At 40.6% G+C, this 26,435-nt stretch overlaps 1 protein-coding gene across 1 annotated transcript in view; it reads left to right on the top strand.

The window, feature by feature from the left end:
• HMCN1 (hemicentin 1) overlaps positions 1-26,435 on the top strand; it is a 219,917-nt gene that overhangs the window by 128,025 nt on the left and 65,457 nt on the right. The window contains exons 65-72 of the mRNA XM_072128125.1: positions 2,611-2,735; positions 3,352-3,535; positions 8,047-8,144; positions 8,638-8,901; positions 9,801-9,997; positions 19,645-19,726; positions 20,209-20,345; positions 21,499-21,640. Coding sequence (XP_071984226.1) covers positions 2,611-2,735; positions 3,352-3,535; positions 8,047-8,144; positions 8,638-8,901; positions 9,801-9,997; positions 19,645-19,726; positions 20,209-20,345; positions 21,499-21,640 — 1,229 coding nt within the window. The remainder of the gene's footprint in view (positions 1-2,610; positions 2,736-3,351; positions 3,536-8,046; positions 8,145-8,637; positions 8,902-9,800; positions 9,998-19,644; positions 19,727-20,208; positions 20,346-21,498; positions 21,641-26,435) is intronic.

Here is a 26,435-nt window from a genome sequence, read left to right as displayed (position 1 = left end):
TAATAAATACCAGGATCATTAAATGGGTATTCGGGGAAAATGGGCATCTGATGCAAAAACTAATGCTATGAATAATTAAATATAACAGAACTCAATGTCATTAGTCATTATGATTCACAAAATGTGATGGGCTTTCTGAAGTAGGCAGAGTTATCACTAAGATGGCCGCCACTGGAAACTACAAGTCCCATGATCCTTTAGTTATCAGTAACTCCTTTAACCACTTGTGATTTACTCCCAGTGATGATCTAACAAACTGTCCTGCTCTGTTACCATAGTAATGATATGTAACTGCCATCACTGCACATTACCTCACTGAGATGGCGTCTTACCACAACACTGGTTATACTGGATGCACTGCAACCAACCCACTACAGCCAAACATAGTGGTGATCAAATGACCTGCCCAGGCAGGCTCAGGACATGTGATTTGGATATGTGGCCAACAGCCATCTTCTGTCCTGTGTCTGCTCTGCGCTTAGAAAAGCGCCCCACTGATTAACCCCTTAACGACTTGGCCTTTTTTAGTTTTTTCACTTCCATTTTTCACTCCCCACCTTCAAAAACCTATAACTTTTTTATTTTTCCACATAAAGAGCTCTGTTATGGCTTATTTTCTGCGTAACAAATTGCACTTCATAGTGACGGGATTCAATATTCCATGGCGCGTACTAAGAAGCGGGAAAAAAATTCCAAATGCAGTGAAAATGGTGAAAAAACACATTTGCGACGTTTTCTTGTGGTCTTGGATTTGACAGCTTTCACTGTGCGCCCCAAATTACATGTCTACTTTATTCTTTGGGTCTGTACGATTAAGGGGATACCAAATTTGTATAGGTTTTATAATGTTTTCATACATTTAAAAAAATTAAAACCTCCTGTACAAAATTTTTTTTTTTGATTTTGACATCTTCTGGCGGCAATAACTTTTTCATACTTTGGTGTAATTTTTTGCGACTTTGGATGGCGTTTTCATTGCTATCATTTTTAGGACTGTGCGACCTTTTGATCACTTTTTATTCATTTTTTTATATTTTCCAAAATGGCAAAAAAATTTCATTTTTGACTTTGGACGCTATTTTGCGTTTAATTCTTCCGCTATTTAATGAAGAATTAAAATGCTTTAACCCCTTCCCGACATGCGCCGTACCAGTACGGCGCACGCTGGGTCCCGGTGCATGGAGAGGGCTCGCGGGCCAAGCCCTCTCCATAGCCGGTAAGTCTTTGCTGCATATTGCAGCAAAGGCTTACCGGTAACACCCGCTATCGGTGCTAGCAAGGCTGCCGGAGGCTCCAAAAAGATGGCGCCGCCCATCTTGCCGCGGATCGCCGCTCCCCCATGACGTCACGGGGAGCGATGATCCGTTGCCATGACAGCTTCGGTTCTCACGAAGGCCCGAAGCTGTCTCGTTTTAACCCATTCATTACAATGTGCACATTACATCAGCACATTGTAATGAATGAGGAGTAAAATCCCCATATACTGCCATATTGCAGTATGGCAGTATATGGTAGGATCGATCAGACAACCTAGGGTTAAAATACCCTAGGGAGTCTGAAAAATAGTAAAAGTAAAAGTAAGAAAAAGTTAAAAAAAAAATTATAATAAAAAAAACTAAAAATTCAAATCACCCCCCTTACCCTAGAACTGATATTAATATTAATAAACAGTAAAAATCATAAACACATTAGGTATCGCCGCGTCCGAAAATGTCCGATCTATCTATAAACTGCGTTTAAACCGTTATTATATTTTGATAGATCGGACATTTTCTTCGGGAAGTGTCGGGAAGGGGTTAAAGCATTTTAATTCTTCATTACAGTGTATGTCAACAGCATTTTTCTGCTATTACATATTAGCCTATATTTTAAGGATCCATTTGTATATGAAGTATGCTTTTCCTGGAATACCCCTTTAAATGTACCATAGAATGTTGCACATGGAAATAGAGTCACAAGACTTTCTTGATGGAATTCAGATGGTTATGCTGATGTCTGTCATGACATGACTACCGTATATTAATAAATGTTGATTTTGTTGTACAACAATAAATATGGGCCTAGTGCCTCTTTAGGAGAAATGTTTACTTTTGTTTTGTGGTAGATAGATTCCTCCCAGTAAAATGTTTTTATTGGTTATAGAGGTCACCTCTATAAACGTCACTAGGGACCACTTTCTAAAGTAAGCAGCTCCTAGTACTAAAACAGACGCAGCAGTGTTACCTCCGATAACGCTAGCAGACCATGCTGCAATATACACTAGAAACGCTGGACCGTGATGGAAGCAATGGAATTGAGGGGGCATGACGCATGGCAGTCAGCGCTGGCCTATGGAGTGGACGGGGCGGTCCAGGGAAGAGGAAGCGCTTCAGACTACCCCCTCATGAATATGCCGGACGACCTCCAGCGTGGTCCGGCGTTTCTAGTGTACAGTGCAGCAGTGTTTGTTTCCGATAACGCTAGCAGTGTAACACTGCTGCGTCTGTTTTAGCACTAGGAGCTGCTTACTTAAGTGGCGTTTTTATAGCTGACAGGTTATTCAGCTCTTTAAAGGTGATTTTTTGTTTACCAGACTAGAGTCTGACATGTGGTCTGTTTTATATTAAAAAGCAAAACATCCAATGGAGAAGTATTATCCATCATAAACGCTCAAACAGCTGATATGGGAAAATATACCTGTGTAGCTACCAATACTGTTGGAGAAGATGACAGACTATTCACTGTCAATGTGCATGGTAAGTCCTATACCTTACTATTCATTGTACTGAATTACTCCATATAAATGTGGCTTTCCTCCTGAGGGGTTGTCCACTTTTAACAAATAATTGATATTGTTTGTGTAAGAAAAAGTTATACAGTTATCAAACATACTTTCTGTATCAATTCCTCACAGTTTTCTAGATCTCTGTTTGCTGTCCTGCTATAGAAAGCTTCTATGTTTACTTCCAGTGGATAGAAATCTGTCCATGGTCTTGTTGTGGACACGCAGGTGCACAATTTGTTATATCACAGACAGTAATCAGGGCTGAGTGATACCATTGGCTGATGCACCAGCGTGTCTATCACATGACCATGGACTGATTTCTATCCACTGGAAGCAAACATAGAAACTTTCTATAGAATGACAGCAAGCAGACATCTAGAAAACCATGAGGAATTGATCCAAAAAGTTTATTGGAAAATTGTATAACTTTTCATTACACAAACAATATCAATTATTTGCTGAAAGTGCAACTCCTTTAAGGCAACTTACCCTGTATGACAGGCAAGATATATATATCCTATGCATCTAGACTGCATCTACAGTAGGTGTTCACTTTATTCATCAAAACTATTTTTTTCTCTTTTTAGTCCCTCCCAAAATTATTGACAATCGGGGGACACAAGTGGAACTGACTGCAGTTTTGGGGACTTCAATGAACATTGAATGCCTTGTAACAGGTGTTCCAACGCCTCAGATCAAGTGGCTGAAGAATGGTCTTCCACTTCCAGTATCTCCACAAGTCCGACTCCTTAGTTCAGGACAAGTCTTTAGGTATATTAAATCTTACACAAGTTTCTCACTTGGAAATATAACGATCTGCAAATATAGACTCACTTAATCATCAACCTGGTTTTACTCCAAAATGGGTTTACTAGTGTATTTTCTGATTTTCACCCTTGAACCCCTATGGAAATCTGGACTTCAATACAGGAAAACCTGCAGCAGGAAATGGAAAGGCGGTGCGGACAGAAAACATGGTCAGAGAGAACAAATGACACACAGAGGTTATAGCAGACAAAACAACAGGGGTTAGGGCATGTAGCACTGGTTTTGGGTAAAAGTTTTTTAGGTGAAGGTGAAAATATGTCTATCCAAACAACAAGTTATTAAAACTATGCTATGAAAAATTGGCAAAATAGATATATTTTTCCCTCCCCTAAAGATAAATGGACGTTCCATATATCCCAAAATTGAACCAAAGCTTCATCTCTTCCCACAAAAAACAAACATACATATAGGCAGTGAACAGCTCAGGTTAGATGAAGCCACCATATCTGACCTGTAAGGATGGGAGCTGTCAGCACTAGAAATTGGGACCTGTGATAGTGTTTCCACCATGTGACCAGGCCTAGAAGAGAGCCATGAGGCATAAGTGCTGGGAGCAAGGAGCATGTAGGGAGATTTGTTTCTCTGCTTTTTCACTTCTTCATGTAATAAACTTTAAAATAGGCCCTTAATATCAGCCTGGACGTGCTGGTAATTGCAGTTCCTCCCGCATGCCTCCTACTGCCTATAATAGCAACCGCATCTCTGCAATGTCCTCTGATAGCCGATAATAACAGGCTGAGCCTAGACATCCATGGAGTCCCCTGTTATATCATCTATCCTCTATATTATATACTGTAGGGATAAAGAGGAAGAGACGCCCACAGCGCCAATAGTGTAATACATAAATATATATATATATAGGTGGTGTGCTGGTGCTGCTCACCTTGGTGAATTGTGCAGATCGGCACAACTCGTTTTTTCGCTCTATAGGGTCCCCTTTGCTGCTGCTCCTCTGCAAAATAGATTCCAAGGTATCCTCAGGAACGTCAGGAAATTGGTTCTTTTGCTTGGATGTTGGTTCCAAGAAGGTGCATAAGGATCTTCAATGGACAATTGGTTGTATTTAAAAGATTTTGGTCTTTTTATTTACACCATTAAGAATAAAAAATAAAAAAACAGTACATAAAACAAAGCTACTTCAGGGGTCAGAAACCTTTTTGGCTGAGAGAGCCATAAGCGCCACATACTTTAAATTATAATTCTGCGAGAGCCGTACAATATGTTTAAAGGGACACTGACAGAACAATGGCTCCAGCAGTCATTAGTACAGCAAGGAGTGTTCCTACCTGCTGTTCTAAGTCATCACTGGACCAAAACAATGGTAATTCCCTGTAAAATAAAAAATAGATAATTTCCATTGGAGCTTGTGATGCAGGACATGTGGTCCAGTGCTCTGGCTTCTTCTTTTTAAAGTGCATGACTGGATCTCGCTTTTTCCTAATCTTGCTAATGACTGCTGGAGCCATTGTTCTATCCGTGTCCCTTTTAAAGTGTTGGTTTTAAATAAAGTAAATGAAAAAGAGGGTGCTGAGTCCCATACGGAATTTGTAGCTTCAATTTACTAAAGTCAATGATAAGCAGGAACAGGAGCAGAATGCACGCGCCAACCGCTGCAGAACCCCTCAATAAGCGCACCATCTCCCGCAGAACCTCCCATGAACACACGCCAACCGCTGCAGAACTCCCCAGTACACGCACCATCCGCCACAGAACCTCCCAATACACACAGCAGCCCCAGAAGAACATCCCAATACAGGCACCAGCTGCTGTGTAACCTCCTAATACACATGCCAGCCGCCACAGAACATTCTAATACACACCCCAACCGCTGCAGAACATCCCAATACACACACCAGCTGCTGCAGAACATCCTAATACACGCTACAGCTGCTGCAGAACATCCCAATACACGCGCCAACAGCTGCAGTACATTATAATACACATTTATTAAAAGTGTCTGCACCAGTTTTCTGGTGACTTTGCACTGGAGAGAATATCTTTGGAGCTTGTACATGTATTTATAACATGTCTGCGCCAGTTTTGTGTTGCGGCTGCTCTGTTTCCCACAAGACTTTTCCCAAAAATCTGCACCTAAAGGGGCTGTTACTGCTTAGTCGTACCGCGCTCCACATTTATTACTGACATGCACCACAATTTTGTCTTGGGTCCTAGCTATTATGTGTCTAAGCTGCTGCAGAACCTCACATTAATGTAGAAATGCAGTGGTGGGGGAAGATACGTGGGAATGATGCACAGGGGTCTCAGGAGAGCTTCATAGCTGCTCCTGCACACAGGACACTAAGGGGTTAAGGCAGAGTGACAAGAGACACTGGGGGATGGAGGACATAGCTCTGGCTGATTCCTTCTCCTCAGGTGCTGGACCTTCTGAGTCCCTTCTCCTCTGTATGAGGCCAAGTCTCTTGAGCTGCTGACATCCAGCGCCGGGATTGGCTGCAGGCAGACAGTCTCCTCCCCTCCCTCTCACACAGAGGCGGAGGCTGCATGGGCGGAGAGGGAGTTGCTCGCCCCTGAATTAACCCCGCGTACCCCTGCGATGAGCTGCCGATTACATCCAGGGGCATAACCACAGGGCCCCGGAGATACGGCCGAATACAGGCCCCGGTTCTTGGCAGACACCATAACAGTTGCTACAGCTGTAGTTGCGCCCCTAGATAGGAGTCCTGGCTGCGAGCCAGATGCGACCATCAAAAGAGCCACATCTATCTCGCGAGCCATAGGTTCCCGACCCCTGACTTACTTGGAACTAACATCCAAGAAAAAGAACCTCTTAAAATCCCATTTTACCAGCCTTTGTCTGCTGGGACTTCCCTTGTTATACCTTTTCTGGGACACCGGGATATCCAATGTAGCTTGGAATGTACAGGACACCACACAGCCGCAGTCACACACAGCTACGGATTTACAGAGTGAGTAACACATGTCATGGAGTCCATAGGCCACCAGTGGCCACACACCTTCACCACCCAGACCCACCCATCTCCCTCACAGCTTGGTCACATGCCATTGTATACAATGTCCTCCCTTACTGAATTCCCAGACCTATCTTATTATGATATAGAGCAGTGATGGCGAACCTTTTTGAGACTGAGTGCCCAAACTACAGCCAAACCCACTTGTATAAAAAGAAAGTGCCGACATGGCAATTTAAGCAGTAACATGTTACTACCTGTTTTGTCACAGTTTTTAATTGTATTGGTGCCCTGAGGACACCAATACAGTTGAAATAAAGAGGAGAAATTCAGATTTTCATTGTAGCTTCCTTCCATGGTACCCTGAAGAGGAAGAACTGCAGGGCTCAGAGCAGGATCTCCAATAATAACGCAGCCTTGTCTGCACTTCCTGGCTCCTCCTGTAGTCCCAGGCAGCTTAGGATGTGTAGCTTTAAAATAGCACTGATCACAGCACATCCTGGGTGGCCAGGGATTGCAAGAGGAGATTTTGAGTCCTGTCTGGAATCTCTGTGCTGGGGTGATGGCTTGGGTGCCCACAGAGAGTGCTCCGAGTGCCACCTCTGGCACCAGTGCCATAGGTTCACCACCACTGATATAGAGGGTTTTTCTATATGATTATATAGGCATCATAACTTATCATTTTATGCTGTGACTTCCCTTAATATGATATTCTTTCTCAGTTTGACATGGTTGTAACACCTTTATATTATACAGACTGAATAATCACGGAAATCTCTGTTCTGGCTCCTGCTACAGTGAATGGAAAGAGTCAATAATGAATGTGAAATGAGATAATAAGAAAGAAAATAATCTTTAGATATATATTCATCAAAACTATCAGCTTGATAAAAACCTGACTGACAGTCTTTGTATCTAATACTGCTGTCTTTTATATGTAGGTTGGAACCTGGAATGGAGGGCACTTATTTTTAATTGAAAATGTTAATATTACTTAATATACAATATTTACTTAATTTCAGCAGTTATAAAATGTAAAGTTTGTATGTTCTCTCCGTGTTTGCGTGGGTTTCCTCCGGCTCCTCCAGTTTCCTCCCACACTCCAAAACATACTGGTAGGTTGTTAAGATTGTGAGCCCCATTGGGGACAGGGACCAATTTGGCAAACTCTCTGTAGCGCTGCGTAATTTGTGAGCGCTATATAAATATAGGAATTATTATTATGGACTGTAATGATTCTTCATGACTCTGATGTATGATGTGGCTGCAAGTTAATATCAAGTCTCTGATGACCTCTAGTGGCTGAAATTGTTAACAACAACTCTAGCAATATGGACGTTTATGTAGTTGCTTTAATGTTCACTATTTTTTATTCAGAGTCACTTTTATTCCTGAAAGCCACAGACTAACATTTGTGTAAGCTTTATCAGTTGCTCCTGTGATTTCTCCTAGTCACTTTTATATTAGTTTCTTTCACTTTATTCAATTTCATGTAGCTTATTTATCCATCTGAATACTTTGTAGGATTTCAAGAATTCAGAAATCTGATGAAGGAGTCTATACTTGTGTATCTTCAAACAGGGTTGGGGTGGACAAAAAACAGTATAATTTACAAGTCTTTGGTAAGTTTTTTATTGTGAATGAGTTATCTCTCTAATTAATCCAAGCTGAAATATAACACTTATGAGGAGGTGAAAAAATCACAATATTGAAGTAAATGAGCGGCCTTAACAATCACTATGTCATGACATTTGTTCTAATGATACAAATCTATTAAAGGCTTATTACTTTATTAGAATGCCATGGTATATCACTAGGATGTCCTATAAAATGCTGATTGTGGTGGTCTAAGATTGGAGATAACTCCCTTAAAGTTGAATATATGTACAGTGAGAGGGGGTACACAAAGGTTCAGCGGAGGAGCTGCTATTCTTAAATTACTCTGCAGATCCATTGTAATGGTTATGGTCTATCTAGATCTCAGCAGTCACACCCTACCTGATAAGCAAGTAATAATGGAAAATTGTAGCAATTCACACACACACACACACACATATACATGTGTACATATACATATATGTAATCTTTCTTGCCAATTCTGCTTGAACTTTGTAGTACCCCCAAACATGGATGATGCAGACAAGACCGAACAGTTGACCACTGTGAAAGGTAATCCAACTACAATGTCCTGCCTTGTCAGTGGGCAACCTGTGCCACATATATCATGGCTAAAAGATGGAAAGGTCATAAATCATGGTGAGAGCAGAGGATTCAACCTGCAAATTCTTAATACTGAAATGAGTGATACTGGAAGATATTCATGTGTAGCATCCAATGAAGCAGGGAGTGCCAGCAAACACTTCATACTCAATGTTCTTGGTGAGTTGAACTTTTGTTTTAAAACTAAAGGTCCAGCTTGTTATGTCTTCATGTCTGGGCTTCCTAGAATCACATATATAAGAACACACTTATGTTAGGTTCTGTTTAAACTTGGATCCTGAATTTCATGTATTCTCCTTGATATATATGGACTGAAAATGGTCTGTTTTGACCCCCCAAACACCCAACTAGGTGATACCTGTCTAACCTCTTCAGAAACTAATAGTTATAATAGTAATCTTGCAGAGTAATTTGTAAAATAAAGTGGCTTCTATGTGTCTTTTTCCTGCTTTTTCTCCTGCAGTGAGCAGTGTAGATTCATATTATATCATGTTAAATCTCAGAATCTCATTCTCCACTAAAATCCCTGTTGAATTCTGTTTTCCTAGCAAGAGTGAGGAAATTTTACAGAGGTGTCAGATTACAAAGGAGCTCTATTTAGATGGGGGGGGGGGGTACAGTTTATCACATAACTCAGGTCTCTACAGAATGAACTGCAAACTACAGATACAGAGAGGGAAGCAGCTGGTAAATTATGATTACAGTTCACAGATTAACCAAATGCAGTGTTTCTCAGTGCATCTCATCTCATCTCATCTCAACTACTGATTTCTGCAAAGTATGTAGAAAGACAGGGCACACTTTGAGTACCCTCTGACCCTTTACATTCGTGACTGCTGAGATCCCAGCTGGGAAATTGGCAAATTCATCAATTTCTATTATGCTTCTGTAAACTGTAAGTAGCTAATCCATCTACTGCGTAAACAGCGTTGTTAGATTGAAGGATTAACCTTTCACTATCTTGTGGCTCATAGATTTTATAATGCCTGAGCAATAATGGCAAAATAAAATGATGATAATATTATAATATACTGTAAGGATGTTTTTCTTCTTTCTAGAACCTCCACAAATTAATGGGTCCGAGAACACAGATGAGTTATCTGTAGTTGTCAACCACCAGTTACATCTTTCTTGCCATACTGTGGGTTTCCCACCTCCAGTGATAACCTGGCTTAAAGATGGACAAATCCTTTCACAGACTGACAGTTTACACTTCATGAATGCCAGACAGATTCTTCAAATAACAAGCGCTCAGGTATGAAGTATCCCAACTTTTGGAGAGTCAGGTGAATTTCTATATACAGTATATAGATCAGACATAAGTTTGTCTACAAGTTGTAGATGAAACTTATTAATATAATATAACACAACACAGCTCGTCTCCTAACCACACTGTGATTAACAAACCATAATAATGTCAAAACCCTCAGCACTACGACATACAGCATCTTGTACTGTTCACTGATTGATTAATTGTTCATATTGAAGCTAATTTTACCACCAACCTGTACATATTAATCTGTGGGCAGCATGTTGTAGGAATATCAACTATGAATTAAAACATACTTTTATTCTTCATGTCCATCATACAGTTTTCCAAATAAAATTTCTGTAAATCTGTATGTTATTGTACCCCAGATGGACCACTACCCTTTTCATTAGATGAGCTGGAGATATTTCATGTGAGAAACATGAAACCTGAATGGAGGGAAGCAATGTCTCACGTGCGGAGGACATGCCTCAGGTGCACCAACTGCCTCATTAGTATTATACTTGTTGCACACAAATCTTAACACTGCACATAAACCACCAACTACTAATAGAAACAAACAGGAACGGTGCTAGATGAAAAAGTTTATGTCAGTCCCATGCATAACTATTTTTTTTCTCAAGTAAGTTTTTTCTTCTGCTATCAACGTTCCTCCAAATATTTAGGATAGCCAATCAGATCTAAACACAATACCTCCCAGTGAGAAAAACCTAAGAAGTAAGAATCCACGATGCTCACTTCACAGAATGGCAACAGATTCCGATAGCTTGAGCAATCCGCTTAGTCAGATGCTCCGGACTTTAAGAAATAAAACCACAATACTGTGGTACCACGGTCACAGAGGTTTGAATTTTAAATTGTCATTCTACTTACAAAATGAACGTTAAAACAGGCCTTTCAAAATATAAAATCAGCATTTCTATGAAGTCACAGCCATGTACAACTCTTACCTGACTCGATGGTATACACCCTGGAAGAAGCCGAAAAAAGGCAACTTGAGTCAGGTAGGAGTCGTACATGGCTGTGATTTTATAGAAATGCTGATTTTTATTTTAAAAGGTCTGTTTTAACGCTCATTTTGTGAGTACAATTAATATTTAAAAATGCAAACCTCTGTTACGGTGGTACCACACTATTGCGAATTTATTTCTAATAGCGAAATAGTACGGAACATCCGACTAAGCAGATCCCGGTTTCCTGGATGTATCCTGATGTGGATGCACCAAGGCTGGGATTAGAGAGGAGAGATTCGGCTGTCGGCGTCTGTTGCTGTTCAGTGAAGTGGACATTGTGGATCCTTACTTCTCTGGTTTTCTCTGGTGTTTAGATCTGATTGCCTCACTATCATGTCTATTGTGAATAAATTAGGAACTGCATAATGGAAAGAACAGTGAACTTCTATACAACATGCTGCCAACAAATTCTAATGGGTGAGGTCGACTTCATTTATGTTATAGCTACATAAATATTTTATATAATATACAAAATAGCATTAAGGATATAATATTAATCAGTTTATAAAGCAGTTGTTCATACCTATGTTAAATAATTAGGACAGTTAAAAAGGTTGAATGAGACCTTCTTCTGTCGAACATCATGACCAAAACTGCTGAGCAGAACAGGTACTGCCCAATGGAAGATACTTGTTGAAAGGCTGATGTGTTATATTTGGTTCTTAATGAGTGATGTAGCTGAAAAGTAATTTACACCAACAGCACCAATTCTAGCATATTTGCTGTCTGAGCTCCATGCAGCACATCTCCACCCGGCGTCCCTGTCACTTACAGTAAAAAGTCACCTAAATAACAACACTGTGCTCCTAAACACACATCAATTATATATACAGCAACCTCTGCCTGAATGTAAAGAACGTTTAAAAGTTAATTTTTATTTCATCATTTTAAAAAAATGGACCTAGAAAACCCGAAATCCCAAATAAAAAAACAAACAACAGGCTCTCATGCACCCTCGCCGGAACGATTATGTTGCAGTGTTTGTGTTCCAATGTAGCAAAGGTACATGAGACTAGTTCATATAAGGTAAGTGCATGATTCTGACGTTGGTCATTTTAAGCTAAGTCTGACAGCACATCACACACATATATAACCTTAGTCTTAATATAGATTGTATTGTCGGCTGACTAGCATTAGACTAAATCAGTCAAACAGATTGACCAGCATTCAGACTAGCTCAATCATAAAGATGCCTAACCTCCCTGCCTGACGCGTTTCTACATGGGCCCCCATCAGCCCATGCGTCATCAGAGATAGTTTTTAGGCTTGAAACATCGTATATGTCAAGCATGGACCGTCAGCTTTGACGTTAATGTGCTAATCAGTCCACGCTAAGACATGCCGGCATTGTAGCAGCCGTATATACAGCAACCTCTAATTAATTCATTATAAACAGTATCTAGCTCCCGTATAAATATATATAGAGCCACCCAGCAAATGGTATCTAGCTCCCGTATCTATATATATATCCTCCCAGTAAACGGTATCTAGCTCCGGTATAAATATATATAGATCCACCAAATGAAAAATTATACTTATCTGCGGTCAGTGTGCTCCCAGGCTGCATCCCTCCCTGCTCTTCTGTAAGCCGCGGCTCCATGCAGAGACACATTTCCATCATGGCAATCAGACTAAGACAACAGATCACAGCATGGATCAATGGTAATTTTTACTAACGTCACTATTCTCAAAGATAACAACAGCAATCAGCAACCAATCATTAACAAGCCTTGCAGAAAACAGTTCAATAATCTATGGTCTGTACAGTTTTTTTAAAGTGGATTTTAGACTGTAATATATATAGTGAAAATAATGCATGTTGGGTTTCTCAGGGGGTCTACTGAGATGGCCCTCAAAAAATCAAGTAAATGCTAATAAAGAAACTCGTGATTTGAAAATGTGATAGTGCTTGTTTATTTACAACTATTTACAGCGAAATGTGTATTAGGATCTTTTGCTTTGCATATTCGAGTCCTCGGCATCAGTGACCAATCTGAAAATGAGATAGATCAAAGGGGTATGAGAGTCGGCTCGGGGTGTCCTAAAGGTTGCAATAAGCGATGAAAAAATGGGCTCACCTCCGGGGTTGCGTATGTCTCAAAAACTTCCGAATATGGGATCTGCAAGACTCCTTAGGAAGTAGTGTTAGGAGAAGAGCTACCCCAGAGTCAGTAAAGAGATAATAAATGGTCACAGTGGGGTAGATGAATAATCCATGAGGAGTGCACAGAAAACGAAAGGAAGAGGGTGAGAAGATAAGCGTTATGTCCGTGTGGGTTAGGGTCTTAATGACACTGTAGTCACAAAATAAGTCCCTATTAAACCCTAGTTTTGGACACAGATCTAGTATACCCTGGTAGTCTAGCCTCGGGACTGTGGTCCTATTCAACCACAGGCGCGACTGAAACCTGACCCTGCAATAACTGGCCCTATTATAGACCTAATTAGCAGGTAAAGTCAGGTTGTGGTCCTTATAGTGTCACAGAGGTGTCACAAATAGAGTTGTGGCTCCCATGTTATAGGATGCATGTCCTGAGAGGAGTATGAATCCCAAATCCCGACAAGGCTTGTTTCGCCCAATGGGGCTCATCAGGGGATCACTGGGTTCATCCTACAAACGTCCTATTGAGAAGTGAGGAGTTTGTTTTAGTTGTTGACCTACTAGGATGCATATGAAATGAGAGTGGTGTGTATAAAAAGAGCTTAGTCTTACCTTGTCCCTTTTGGGGGTAGTTTAACGGGTAAGGCAATGCAGCCAGGCAAAATAGGCTTAGGGAGTGTGGTGTCCACTCCTGATCTAAACCGTGGGGTCCAGTGGGATCTCCTAAAATGGTTCTGGGCACCAAGGTTTTAAAGAGCGCGCCGTGATTAGGAGGAGTGCCAGGCCCCCCGCCCCCAACGACGGCCCCCATGGTCGCCAACCTATCAGTGGGTTTGATTAGGAGCCTGCCTCAATGGGCGGTGTGGGCGCATGCGTCAGGTGCACGGCGGTTAGCGAGTGCCGCCGCGAAGCCGCGCCCAACTGTCGGGATGCCGATGTCCGTGCGCATGCGCCTGGCACGTGCACACTGTCGCCCGGGTGCTCACCAAAGAGTGGGTAAATCCCCACTCGGTAGGCGGAGACGGGCAGCAGCAGGGAGAAGTCATAGGCTAAAGTTAAGTATGATAATAGTAGTACGGGCGCATAATGAAATTATAGAGCGCGGTGAAAAATTAAACGCCTCCGCACACTATTAGTAGCCAAGCGTGGGTATAATAACACACGATGGGTATAGATGAATAAATAAAGGTAGTAGGGATAATTGCCATATTTGTCTCAGTGGTCGTGAGGTCAAGTGTAGGTGATGAATACAAAAATTGGTATTTGAAAAGGAACAATATAAGGAGATTCTAATGTCATGAATTAAATATACATAGTACTATATGAGGGAGGGGGGTTGGCTGGGTTATTTTAAAGGAAACATGCAAAACTCAACTGTTCGTTGAGACTTAATGGGGATTCAGTCTTGAGTCTTAAAATCCATCGTGTTTCCTTTTGTCTGAGGAAGCGGTCCCTGTCACCCCCTCTTTCTGATGGTTTCACCAGGTCAATGCCAATGAAGAATAAGCCTGTCGAATTGCCATCGTGTTCCATGTTGCCACACTACCAACTTACTCAAAAGATTGGATGGTCTCAACATTGGACCAAATACCCTACTTGCCAGCATAGACGTGGAGGCCCTCTACTCCTCCATCCCACACAATTTGGGACTTAAGCCAGTTGAATTTTATCTCAACACCAGAGGTAGCCACTGCAAGGCAAACAGCTTATTTATTCTAGAACTATTAGAGTTCTCCTTAACCCACAACTTCTTCACCTTCGATGGCAGAGTGTACCACCAGCTCAGGGGCACAGCTATGGGTAGTTCGTGCGCTCCCACATACGCTAACTTGTTCCCAGGCTGATGGGAACACTGCTGCGTCTTTGGTGGGGAGGAAGTTGGTCCTAGACACATCGATATGGCAAGCCTCTGGGTTTGTTATATTGATGATGTCTTTAAGGCTCATCTGACCAGTTTAAACAATTAGTAAATGACTTGAATGATAATGCTCTACTCTAGATAATAATCTACTTATGAGACTCAGACATCACGCATCCCTTTCTTGGATGTCATTATTCTGAAAAACAACAAGGGTGAGCTGGAGACCTCCATTTTTAGGAAACCAACATCAACTAACTCACTCCTCAGATGGGAGTCTAATCATCCTCCTGCCCTCAAAAGGGGTATTCCATTTGGGCAGTACCTTAGAGCCCACAGGAATTGCTCAACTCTGAAGAAGCCAACTCTGAAGAAGCCAATGAACTCCAACTAAGATTCCTAGCACGCGGTTACCCCGACACTATACTCAAGTCAGCGTACAAAAAAGCACAGGCCCTAGACCGAACCAGTCTCATCACCACGCAACCGAGACCCACAACATCACAGACCATAAGACTTATTGGCACCTGCGATGGGGGGGCCGATACTATACGCCAAATATTGAACAGACATTGGCACATACTAAGAATGGACCCCGACTTATATCTCCCATAAATACAGAACACCCCTCAATCACTTTTAGGAGGGGGCGTAACATCAGGGACAGTGTAGTCCACAGTCACTATGTAAGACCTAAAACTGACCAGACCTGGCTCACCCAGACTAGTAAAGGCTGTTGTAGTGGCTGTGTTGCTTGCAAGGTCATGAAAACCTGCAAGAGGTTTATGAGTAATACGACAGGACTTTCATATGATATTAACCATTTCATCAATTGTAAATCCCTAGGGGTAATTTATCTAGCCACCTGCAAATGCGGTAAACAATACATTAAGAAGACCTTCTGTGAATTCCGGCACAGGGTCAAAGAACACCTAGGAGACATCAAACACAATAGAGACAAACCATTGGCTAGACACATGCACGAGGAACATGGTGGCAATTCGACAGTCTTATTCTTCATTGGCATTGACCACCAGAAAGAGGGGGTGACTGGGACCGCTTCCTCAGACAAAAGGAAACACGATGGATTTTAAGACTCAAGACTGAATCCCCATTAGGTCTCAACGAACAGTTGAGTTTTGCATGTTTCCTTTAAAATAACCCAGCCAAACCCCCCTTCCCTCATATAGTACTATGTATATTTAATTCATGACATTAGAATCTCCTTATATTGTTCCTTTTCAAATACCAATTTTTGTATTCATCACCTACACTTGACCTCACGATCACTGAGACAATTATGCCAATAATCCCTACTACCTTTATTTATTCATCTATACCCATCGTGTGTTATTATACCCACGCTTGGCTACTAATACTGTGCAGAGGCGTTTCATTTTTCACCGCGCTCTATAATTTCATTATGCGCCCGTACTACTATTATCATACTTACCTTTAGCCTATGACTTCTCCCTGCTGCCGCCCGTCTCTGCCTACCGAGTGGGGATTTACCCACTCTTTGGTGAGCACCGGGGCATCCCGACGGTTGTGCGTATGAGTCAGCCGCGCCCACTATGTGTGCGGCTTCACTGCGGCACTCGCTAACCGCCGTGCACCTGACGCGTGCGCCCGCACCGCCCATTGAGGCAGCCTCCTAATCAAACCCACTGATAGGTTGGTGCCCATGGGCGGCATCGTTAGGGGCGAGGGCCTGGCACTCCCCCTAATCACGGCGCGCTCTTTAAAACCTCGGTGACCAGAACCATTTTAGGAGATCCCACTGGACCCCACGGCTTAGATCAGGAGCGGACACCCCACTACCTAAGCCTATTTTGCCTGGCTGCATTGCCTTACCCATTAAACTGCCCCCAAAAGGGACAAGATAAGACTAGGCTCTTTTTATACACACCACTCTCATTTCATATGCATCCTAGTAGGTCAACAACTAAAACAAACTCCCCACTTCTCAATAGGACGTTTGTAGGATGAACCCAGTGATCCCCTGATGAGCCCCATTGGGCGAAACAAGCCTTGTCGGGATTTGGGATTCAAACTCCTCTCAGGACATGCATCCTATAACATGGGAGCCACAACTCTATTTGTGACACCTCTGTGACACTATAAGGACCACAACCTGACTTTACCTGCTAATTAGGTGTATAACAGGACCAGTTATTGCAGGGTCAGGTTTCAGTCGCGCCTGTGGTTGAATAGGACCACAGTCCCGAGGCTAGGCTACCAGGGTGTACTAGATCTGCGTCCAAAATTAGGGTTTAATAGGGACTTATTTTGTGACTACAGTGTCATTAAGACCCTAACCCACACGGACATAACGCACCCTCTTCCTTTCGTTTCTTGTGCACTCCTCATGGATTATTCATCTACCCCACTGTGACCATTTATTATCTCTTTACTGACTCTGGGGTAGCTCTTCTCCTAACACTACTTCCTAAGGAGTCTCGAAGATCCCATATTCAGAAGTATTTGAGACATACGCAACCTCGGAGGTGAGCTCATTTTTTCATTGCTTATTACAACCTTTAGGACACCTCGAGCCGACTCTCATACCCCTTTGATCTATCTCATTTTCAGATTGGTCACTGATGCCGAGGACTCGAATATGCAAAGCAAAAGATCCTAATACACATTTCGCTGTAAATAGTTGTAAATAAAAAAGCACTATCCCATCTTCAAATCACGAGTTGTACTTTTCTGTAATATACACTCACTGGCCACTTTATTAGGTATACCATGCTAGTAACGGGTTGGACCCCCTTTTGCCTTCAGAACTGCCTCAATTCTTCGTGGCATAGATTCAACAAGGTGCTGGAAGCATTCCTCAGAGATTTTGGTCCATATTAACATGATGGCATCACACAGTTGCCGCCGGTATGTCGGCTGCACATCCATGATGCGAATCTCCCGTTCCACCACATCACAAAGATGCTCTATTGGATTGAGATCTGGTGACTGTGGAGGCCATTTGAGTACAGTAATCTCATTGTCATGTTCAAGAAACCAGTCTGAGATGATTCCAGCTTTATGACATGGCACATTATCCTGCTGAAAGTAGCCATCAGATGTTGGGTACATTGTGGTCATAAAGGGATGGACATGGTCAGCAACAATACTCAGGTAGGCTGTGGCGTTGCAACGATGTTCAATTGGTACCAAGGGGCCCAAAGAGTGCCAAGAAAATATTCCCCACACCATGACACCACCACCACCAGCCTGAACCGTTGATACAAGGCAGGATGGATCCATGCTTTCATGTTGTTGATGCCAAATTCTGACCCTACCATCCGAATTTCGCAGCAGAAATCGAGACTCATCAGACCAGGCAACGTTATTCCAATCTTCTACTGTCCAATTTCGATGAGCTTGTGCAAATTGTATCCTCAGTTTCCTGTACTTAGCTGAAAGAAGTGGCACCCGGTGTGGTCTTCTGCTGCTGTAGCCCATCTGCCTCAAAGCTCGACGTACTGTGCATTCAGAGATGCTCTTCTGCCTACCTTGGTTGTAACGGGTGGCGATTTGAGTCACTGTTGCCTTTCTATCAGCTCGAACCAGTCTGCCCATTCTCCTCTGACTTCTGGCATCAACAAGACATTTCCGCCCACAGAACTGGATGTTTTTTCTTTTTCGGACCATTCTCTGTAAACCCTAGAGATGGTTATGCGTGAAAATCCCAGTAGATCAACAGTTTCTGAAATACTCAGATCAGCCCTTCTGGCACCAACAACCATGCCACGTTCAAATCACCTTTCTTCCCCATACTGATGCTCGGTTTCAACTGCAGGAGATTGTCTTGACCATGTCTACATGCCTAAATGCAACCCTAGAGATGGTGGTGTGTGAAAATCTCAGTAGATCAGCAGTTTCTGAAGTACTCAGAGCAGCCCAGGAGATTTTCTTGACCATGTCTACATGCCTAAATGCACTGAGTTGCCGCCATGTGATTGGCTGATTAGAAATTAAGTGTTAACGAGCAGTTGGACAGGTGTACCTAATAAAGTGGCCGGTGAGTGTATATAGGCTTAACCTTTATCTTTTGTAAAATAGGTACTGTCATACTTGGTACCTGTAGTCCTACTGTTGTGTCTGTAGTTCTGGAGATGATATCCTCTGCATCTTGATTGGGCAGGTAAGTATGCTGTTCCACTCTTGTACAGCCCTGTCTGGTGCATATGTCCAGAAACAAGAGAAAGAACAAAATTAAAAGTGAAAGCATATGTGTATGGTGGCATCACCTACAAAAAAAAAGATAGTTGATTTAAGCAAAAAGCTTTCTATGCATTTCTGAAACTCATAAGAAGCTTTTTAGTCAAACCAACTATCTGAGGTTTTGTAGGTGCTGCTACTGTTTGCGCACATAGCCACCGGACCAATAGACGCAACGGGAGGATTTACAAGTACCTATTTTATAAAAGAGCACAGTTGAGTTTATATATACGGTGTATATATATTATATTCACTTTGAGATTAGTATCAAGGAGGGCGATACCTCTCCATCTGCAGCACTGTATTTTAATATTTTTTAAAGTGCCAGTGCCAGTAAAGTTTTATAACTTTAAAAATGTAAAAGGAAAAAATAGGTATTCTTAGACTGTCCCTATGATTATATATATTTTTTTTTTACTTTTTTTTTTCATATTTCCAGGAAGAACATATTGGACTTTATAGTTGTCTGGTTTCAAACCAAGCTGGAGAAGCTAAAAAAGAATTTGCTGTCACTGTTCACGGTAAGTTCTGATACAGTTGTAGCAATTTGGAAGCTAGACATAGACATAAAACAAGCCTAACTGGAAATATTATATGGAAGCAATATAAATAGAAACAGATTGTTAAACAGGGCTCATGCCAGTCCTTGCTTGCCCATTCCAGAATTTAGGCCCCGTGTTTAGTTCATTGCAGTTATTCTGTGGTATCATTTTTTTCCATTTCTGAAAAAAGTGAATAAATATATTAAAAATCTGGATATAATCAAAAACACTAACTTAATATATATTCTAAACTTAGTTTTATTTTCGATGTGGCAGAAGACACCAGTCAGTTTGCCCAAAAGTTTACAAATTTGTGGCACAATAGGATATTAATTGGTTTGGAAAGCCATTAATACAGACCAAAGATTGTGAATTAATATCAACCACAGTGATCACTACTTCTAGATAACTTGTGCCCTTAAAAAATGTACTATTTAGTAAAAACTATTATTTCTTTATAGTTCCCCCCAGCATTGCAGGAATCAGTGGAATCCATAATATTACTGTGCTACAAAACAAATCAGTTATTCTGGAGTGTAAGTCTGATGCTTTACCACCCCCAGACATCACATGGATGAAGGATGGCAAACAATTAATGGTAATTACCATGTGGTATGGGTGCTGGTGTGATTATATTTTAGTGACAATGGTCTAATCTAAATAGTGTTACTTTTGTGCATTTGTCTACTAAGACGTTTAATTTGAGACCTTGAGATTAACATTTCACAACGCAATTGCAACATATTTCTTTTGTTTGTATGGTCCAAATTACACATTCCTTTTATGTGTAAAAGGAGATACCAAATTTAGTCTTTTTGTCTTTGTTTTTTTTTTTTTTACATTTTTTTTTTATCTTCCATAGAGGGTCTGATTGCTTATATAATATAAAGCATTACAATATATTGCTTTCTTATTACACCCTGCCACAGTAAGGATGTAATTGGGATCAGGCCTATCATGACAACCAATTTTTTTCCCCCTTCCCTATGACAGACTAGGATATGATCAATTTCGTATTTCTATGCTGCAACGTTATACCTGGTAGCACCTCTTTGCCCACTGACTAAAAATGGAAGCACAAGTACATGTGGATGTACCTCTGATGCAAAAGCTAAAGACAGGATTAGACACACCATTATTTCTAATATTCAAGGATTAGATACGGAGTTCAACACATGAGCCAAGAAAATACTGACCTGTGAGCTTAACCTCACAAAAAAAATTTGAGGGGTTTGTTAGAGATGCTATCTTGAATTATCAAGGGTGTCCTCATTTGCAAATCATTTGACACAAAGAAACATAGATGGATAGTATTTTATTACAAAAGACTTTTGAGAGCCCACATTCTTGGTCTGAGAAATGGCCGAAGTTTAATATAGATAAATATAAGGTTATGCATTTGGCCAGAGAAACAAATAGCAATATATTTGGCAAAGCAATGTGAAAACATATAACTGAAAAAAGTGGGGTATTGGTGGGCAGCAAGCTTTTGAGACCAGTACCAGGCAGACAAATAAAGTTACGTGATGTATTTAAAGAGGCAAGTCTTCCTTTTCATCAACAATGTAGGATTACAAATTGGACAAGATCTTAATTCACCCAACTCTACTATGACACAATGATCTTTTATAAACTAATAGATCACTAGGAATGAAAAAGCTTATTAAGTACCTTACTAATGACATGAATTGGGAGCTAAGAGACTTCCTTTAATATGTTCAATTAAAAAAATCTGTTTTGTCATTTTTCAGTCTACTAGGGGGCTGGTTATTTCACCTGATGGACAATATGTGCACATTGAGAATGCAGAGGTGACAGACACCGGACGATATACTTGCATTGCTAGCAATGTTGCTGGGAAAAACACCAAGGAATACAAGCTGACTGTTTATGGTAATGCTTATGGTTGATAGAGTTTTTTTAAAAATTGCATAATTCAGGGCATTAAATCTACTTTGTAGAGAACAGTTCACATGACTAGAAAATAATACAGAAGTATGTATCTCAGCAGTAATCCTCACCAAGGTTTTAGATGTCAACAGACCTGTAGCAGTATAGGTTATGGATCACGGTGTTCCAATCATGGCATCCTGCGCTCAGTATAATCAGGCGGACTCTGTCCTACGACAGAAAAAAAAAGCCTTATTGGTCAGGCCTAAAACTTAACTTTTATTAAATTATTAAATAATCACACTCAACTGTTTTAAAATTTCACATGTTGGGCTGCTATTTTTCGTATGTAAATATCACAGGATGAGTAGCTACTCAATCATATTGTCTGGAATAGTGGATCTCTGCAGCAACCCTACTCATTAACAGCCACAACTATGATTCTCTAAAAACCAAACACCAGCCCCCCCCCCTCGACATGTTTCGCCGGAACACCAGCGTCATCAGGGAATCGGGGCTACTGTTTTGTGGGAGGAGCTAAGGTAAGTATTTATAACCTCTGGGTGGGACTAACCCTGTCCGTCCATTGTGAACACCAATAATCTGAGACTTCTCTTATTGTTGCCTAGCACCTACATATGGGTAATAGGACTCTGTTCAGCAGAACGTACAGGCCTGCATGGTTGGACTTTCTCGTCTTTAGGTTCAGAATGGCAACTCAGTGAAGAGTATATTGCTCGTTCGCTCGACCTCTTCCACAATAGAATTAATGTGATAGACGCGTTCCTGAGCTTATTCTCAGCTCCTTCCCCAGTAGAGCATTAGAAAATGCCCGTGATGCTTGTTTTATAGTGAGATATCTTGAAAACCCGGCCTGGATCTTATAATTCTATTTGATATTGTATAAATGCAGAACATGATAAAAAATATATCTGTACGGATAAATGAAAACAGAGTGATATTAATGGGTAGTATCTATGTATTAGCAGGTAAATGATATATAGTATACACCTAGTATGTAACATAATGTAGCTACTTTTTCACATTGTAGTATTATTTGAATGCAAAATCAGAATGATGATATTATCTGGTAGACCAATATATGACACTAAATACAACTATATATGATAAGATGAGAAAGGTTCATTGACAAAAAATGTTTCTGCAACACTTAACAAAAAATAAAAAATTTAAAATGAAAATTAAAATAGGAAGAAAATATGAATATGCCAAATATACCACAGTAGGAGGCGTGAACACAGCAAACATCTGTGTGCTGGACGCAACCCTCACTGTTGCACATAAGTAAATCCTTTATCTGAAAAACAAAATTATTGGAATTGGATGTTAAAGACTATGTTGTTTGGTCAAATTGGGTAAACCTACAGCAAATACATCTTCCACAATGGAAGAAACCTCTAAGTGACAGCCATGTAGATGATATTGGTGTATTACCCTTTTTCTTAACAGTTTGTGCTATTTTTATCCCCAGATTTGGTGCTTTAGAGAATACTATGGGAGGATGGGTTGGTAAAGAAGCTCCAACTGTTTTGTCCTCTTTTAATATCTGACAATATTTTAGAATTATTTTCTTAATTTATCTAGGTTGGACATTGAACTGTATTACTATTTTAGATTGATCTACTGTGATTTCCTCTTCTCTTGACTGTGACGGCTTCTTCCCAAGAATAATCTCGCTGTCTAAATCCCTGGCTTTTTTCCCATGATGTTAATAGAAGTGTTTTCAGGTACTGCTTCTCTATAAACTGTAAGAGCTGCTGCTTCCAATTCAAAGGTTTCATAGTTTCATAGTTTATACGGTTGAGAAAAGACACTTGTCCATCAAGTTCAACCAAGGTGTTTGTAAGTGTACAATTTCTTCTTATATGTCTGTAATGTCCGTATGGGACATCGATGAGCCATTGAGGTAAATGACAGCTGTCAAAATTAATATACCCATTTTTAGCAGTGGGTTTCCTATATGTACTGAATATTAGTCTGGTATCTGCAACTGTAATTAACAGGTCCGGAAATTCTACTTGGTCACAGCTGATGGTTTGGTGTAAAATAAAGGTTATAGTTATTATTGTTTAACAATTCTATAAAATTAATTAGATTTGTTTGTGTCATCCCAAAAGCATATGATGTCATCAATGTACCTTTACCAAAGGACCAGACTTGCGCCCAGCCTTGGCGAATCACCTCATCTTCCCAATAGGCCATAAATAGATTGCAGTAATCTGGTCCCCATATCAGTACCTAGAAGTTGCAAATAAAACTGTGAGTTGAATACAAAATAGCTATGTGTTGACCCCTTATTGACGGGTCCCGGTGCATGGAGAGAGCTCAGGGGCTGATATATTGCAGCAAAGACTTACCGGTAACACCCGCGATCCTCTTGACGAGGATTGACGCTCCCTGTGATATCATCGGGGACTGGTGATCTGTCGCCAGGATAGCCTCAGGTCTTCCGAAGAACCGAGGCTGTCTCGTTTTAACCCTTTCATTACAATGTGCACAGAAAATGGCAAAATCACTGTGTTTGGAATTTTTTTCCCGCTTCCCAGTACAAGACATGGAAAATTAAATACCATCACTATGAAGTGCAATTTGTTTCGCAGAAAACAAGCCATCACAGAGCTCTTTAGGTGGAAAAATAAAAAAGTTATAGATTTTTGAAGGTGGGGAGTGAAGAATTGAAGTAAAAAAAAAACTAAAAAGGGCCAGGTCGTTAAGGGTTTAAGATGTGTGAAATACCATCTAGAAGAAAATTGATCTGATCTTTTTTTAAGAAGATTAGCCCTATTTAAATTATATTTATTGGCTTCTACACCTTTATTGTGATCTATATATGTATATAAGGAGGACACATCTAATGTGGCCAAAATCCATTTTGGTTGCCAATGTAGTTCTTCTAGTGTTCTGAATAGTATCTTTTATATAGTTCCATGTTTGTATGACATACGGTTGCAGAAACCTATCTATTTAGCAAGATAAGTTTGAAGTAAGAGATCCAATTCCGGACACAATGGGGTGTCCAGGTGGATCCTTATTGTCTTTATGAATTTTAGGGATACAATAAAATACAGGAATGCGATAATTTGCATTAAGTATAAATTTATATTCAGTCTGTTTGAGAATAGCTCTTGTGGGCTTCGATTTTACGGCTTTCATTGTACGCCCTAAATGACATGTCTTATTTATTCTTTGGGTCAGTGCGATTTCGGAGATACCAAATTTGTTCCCAATTTGATCCCAAAGACACTAAATTTGGTGCCAGCCACTGTCACTCCAGATTGGAGAGGTGGAAATTTTATTGCTAAGATGTCCAGGGAGAATCTAAAATGATTTATGACAACATTATTCCAAAAGGGTTGAATGCTGAAATAGAAGTATTTGGTTTTCTATAAAATCGTTATACCTGGTCGGATGCGTGACCCCACCAAAACATCTGCATCAGGCTGTCATTTCCAGCACGCAGATGTTTGCTGTGCTCATGCCTCCTGCCTTGCTATATTTGGCATACAGTATTTAGATTTTCTTATTTTCTTCTCATTCAAATTTAGAGGTTTTAATCTTCATTTAAAATGTTTTATTTTTTACAATTTTTTGTTGTGTTGCTGAAACATTTTTTGTCAATGAATCTTTCTCATCTTATCATATATACCGTATATTCCGGCGTACAAGACGACTTTTGAAGACAGAAAAATCTTCTGTCTTCTCTGGGGTCGTCTTATACGCCGGCTGAGCCCTCTCCATAGCCGGTAAGTCTTTGCTGCATATTGCAGCAAAGGCTTACCGTAACACCTGCGATCGGGTGCTTTCACAGCGGCGTCGCCATCTTACCTGGGATCGCCGCTCCCCTTGACGTCATCGGGGGGCGGCGATCCGTCTCCATGGTAGCCTGGGGTCTTCCGAAGACCCGAGGCTATTTCGTTTTAACCCCTTCATTACAATGTGCACATTGTAATGAATGAGGAGGAAAATCCCCATATACTGCCATACTGTAGTATGGCAGTATATGGTAGGATCTATCAGACAACCTAGGGTTAAAGTACCCTAGGGAGTCTGAAAAATAGTATAAAAAAAAATAAAAAGAAGTTAAAAAAAAAAATTATAATAAAAAAACCTAAAATTTCAAATCACCCCCCTTTCCCTAGAACTGACATAAATATAAATAAACAGTAAAAATCATAAACACATCAGGTATTGACACGTCCGAAAATGCCCAATCTATCAAAATATGATAACGGTTTTTCAATGTGTTTAACCCCGTAACGGAAAATAGCGCCCAAAGTCGAAAATGGCACTTTTTTGCCATTTTGAAAAATATAAAAAAATCTATAAAAAGTGATCAAAAGGTCGTACAGTCCTAAAAATGATATCATTGAAAATATTAGGAAATTTCGCAAAAAATGAAACCACCCACAGCTCCGTACACCAAAGTATAAAAAAGTTATTAGCGCCAGAAGTTGGCAAAATCAAAAAAATTATTTTTGTATAGGAGGTTTTCATTTTTGTAAATGTATGAAAACATTATAAAACCTATACAAATTTGGTATCCCCTTAATCGTACCGACCCAAAGAATAAAGTAGACATGTCATTTGGGGCGCTCAGCGAAAGACGTAATATCCAAGTCCACAAGAAAATGGCGCAAATGCGTTTTTTCACCATTTTCATTGCATTTGGAATTTTTTTCCCGCTTCTGAGTACATGGCATGGAATATTTAATAAAATAAAAATTTAAGGTACAGTATGGTAACATTTACAGTAAAATGGACGATGGTAATGTTGTTG

The sequence above is a fragment of the Engystomops pustulosus genome, chromosome 10, assembly GCF_040894005.1.
Source record: "Engystomops pustulosus chromosome 10, aEngPut4.maternal, whole genome shotgun sequence".
Classification (NCBI taxonomy): domain Eukaryota; kingdom Metazoa; phylum Chordata; class Amphibia; order Anura; family Leptodactylidae; genus Engystomops; species Engystomops pustulosus.
Note: the sequence above shows the minus strand (reverse complement) of the source record. Positions and strands in the feature narration are given on the sequence as shown.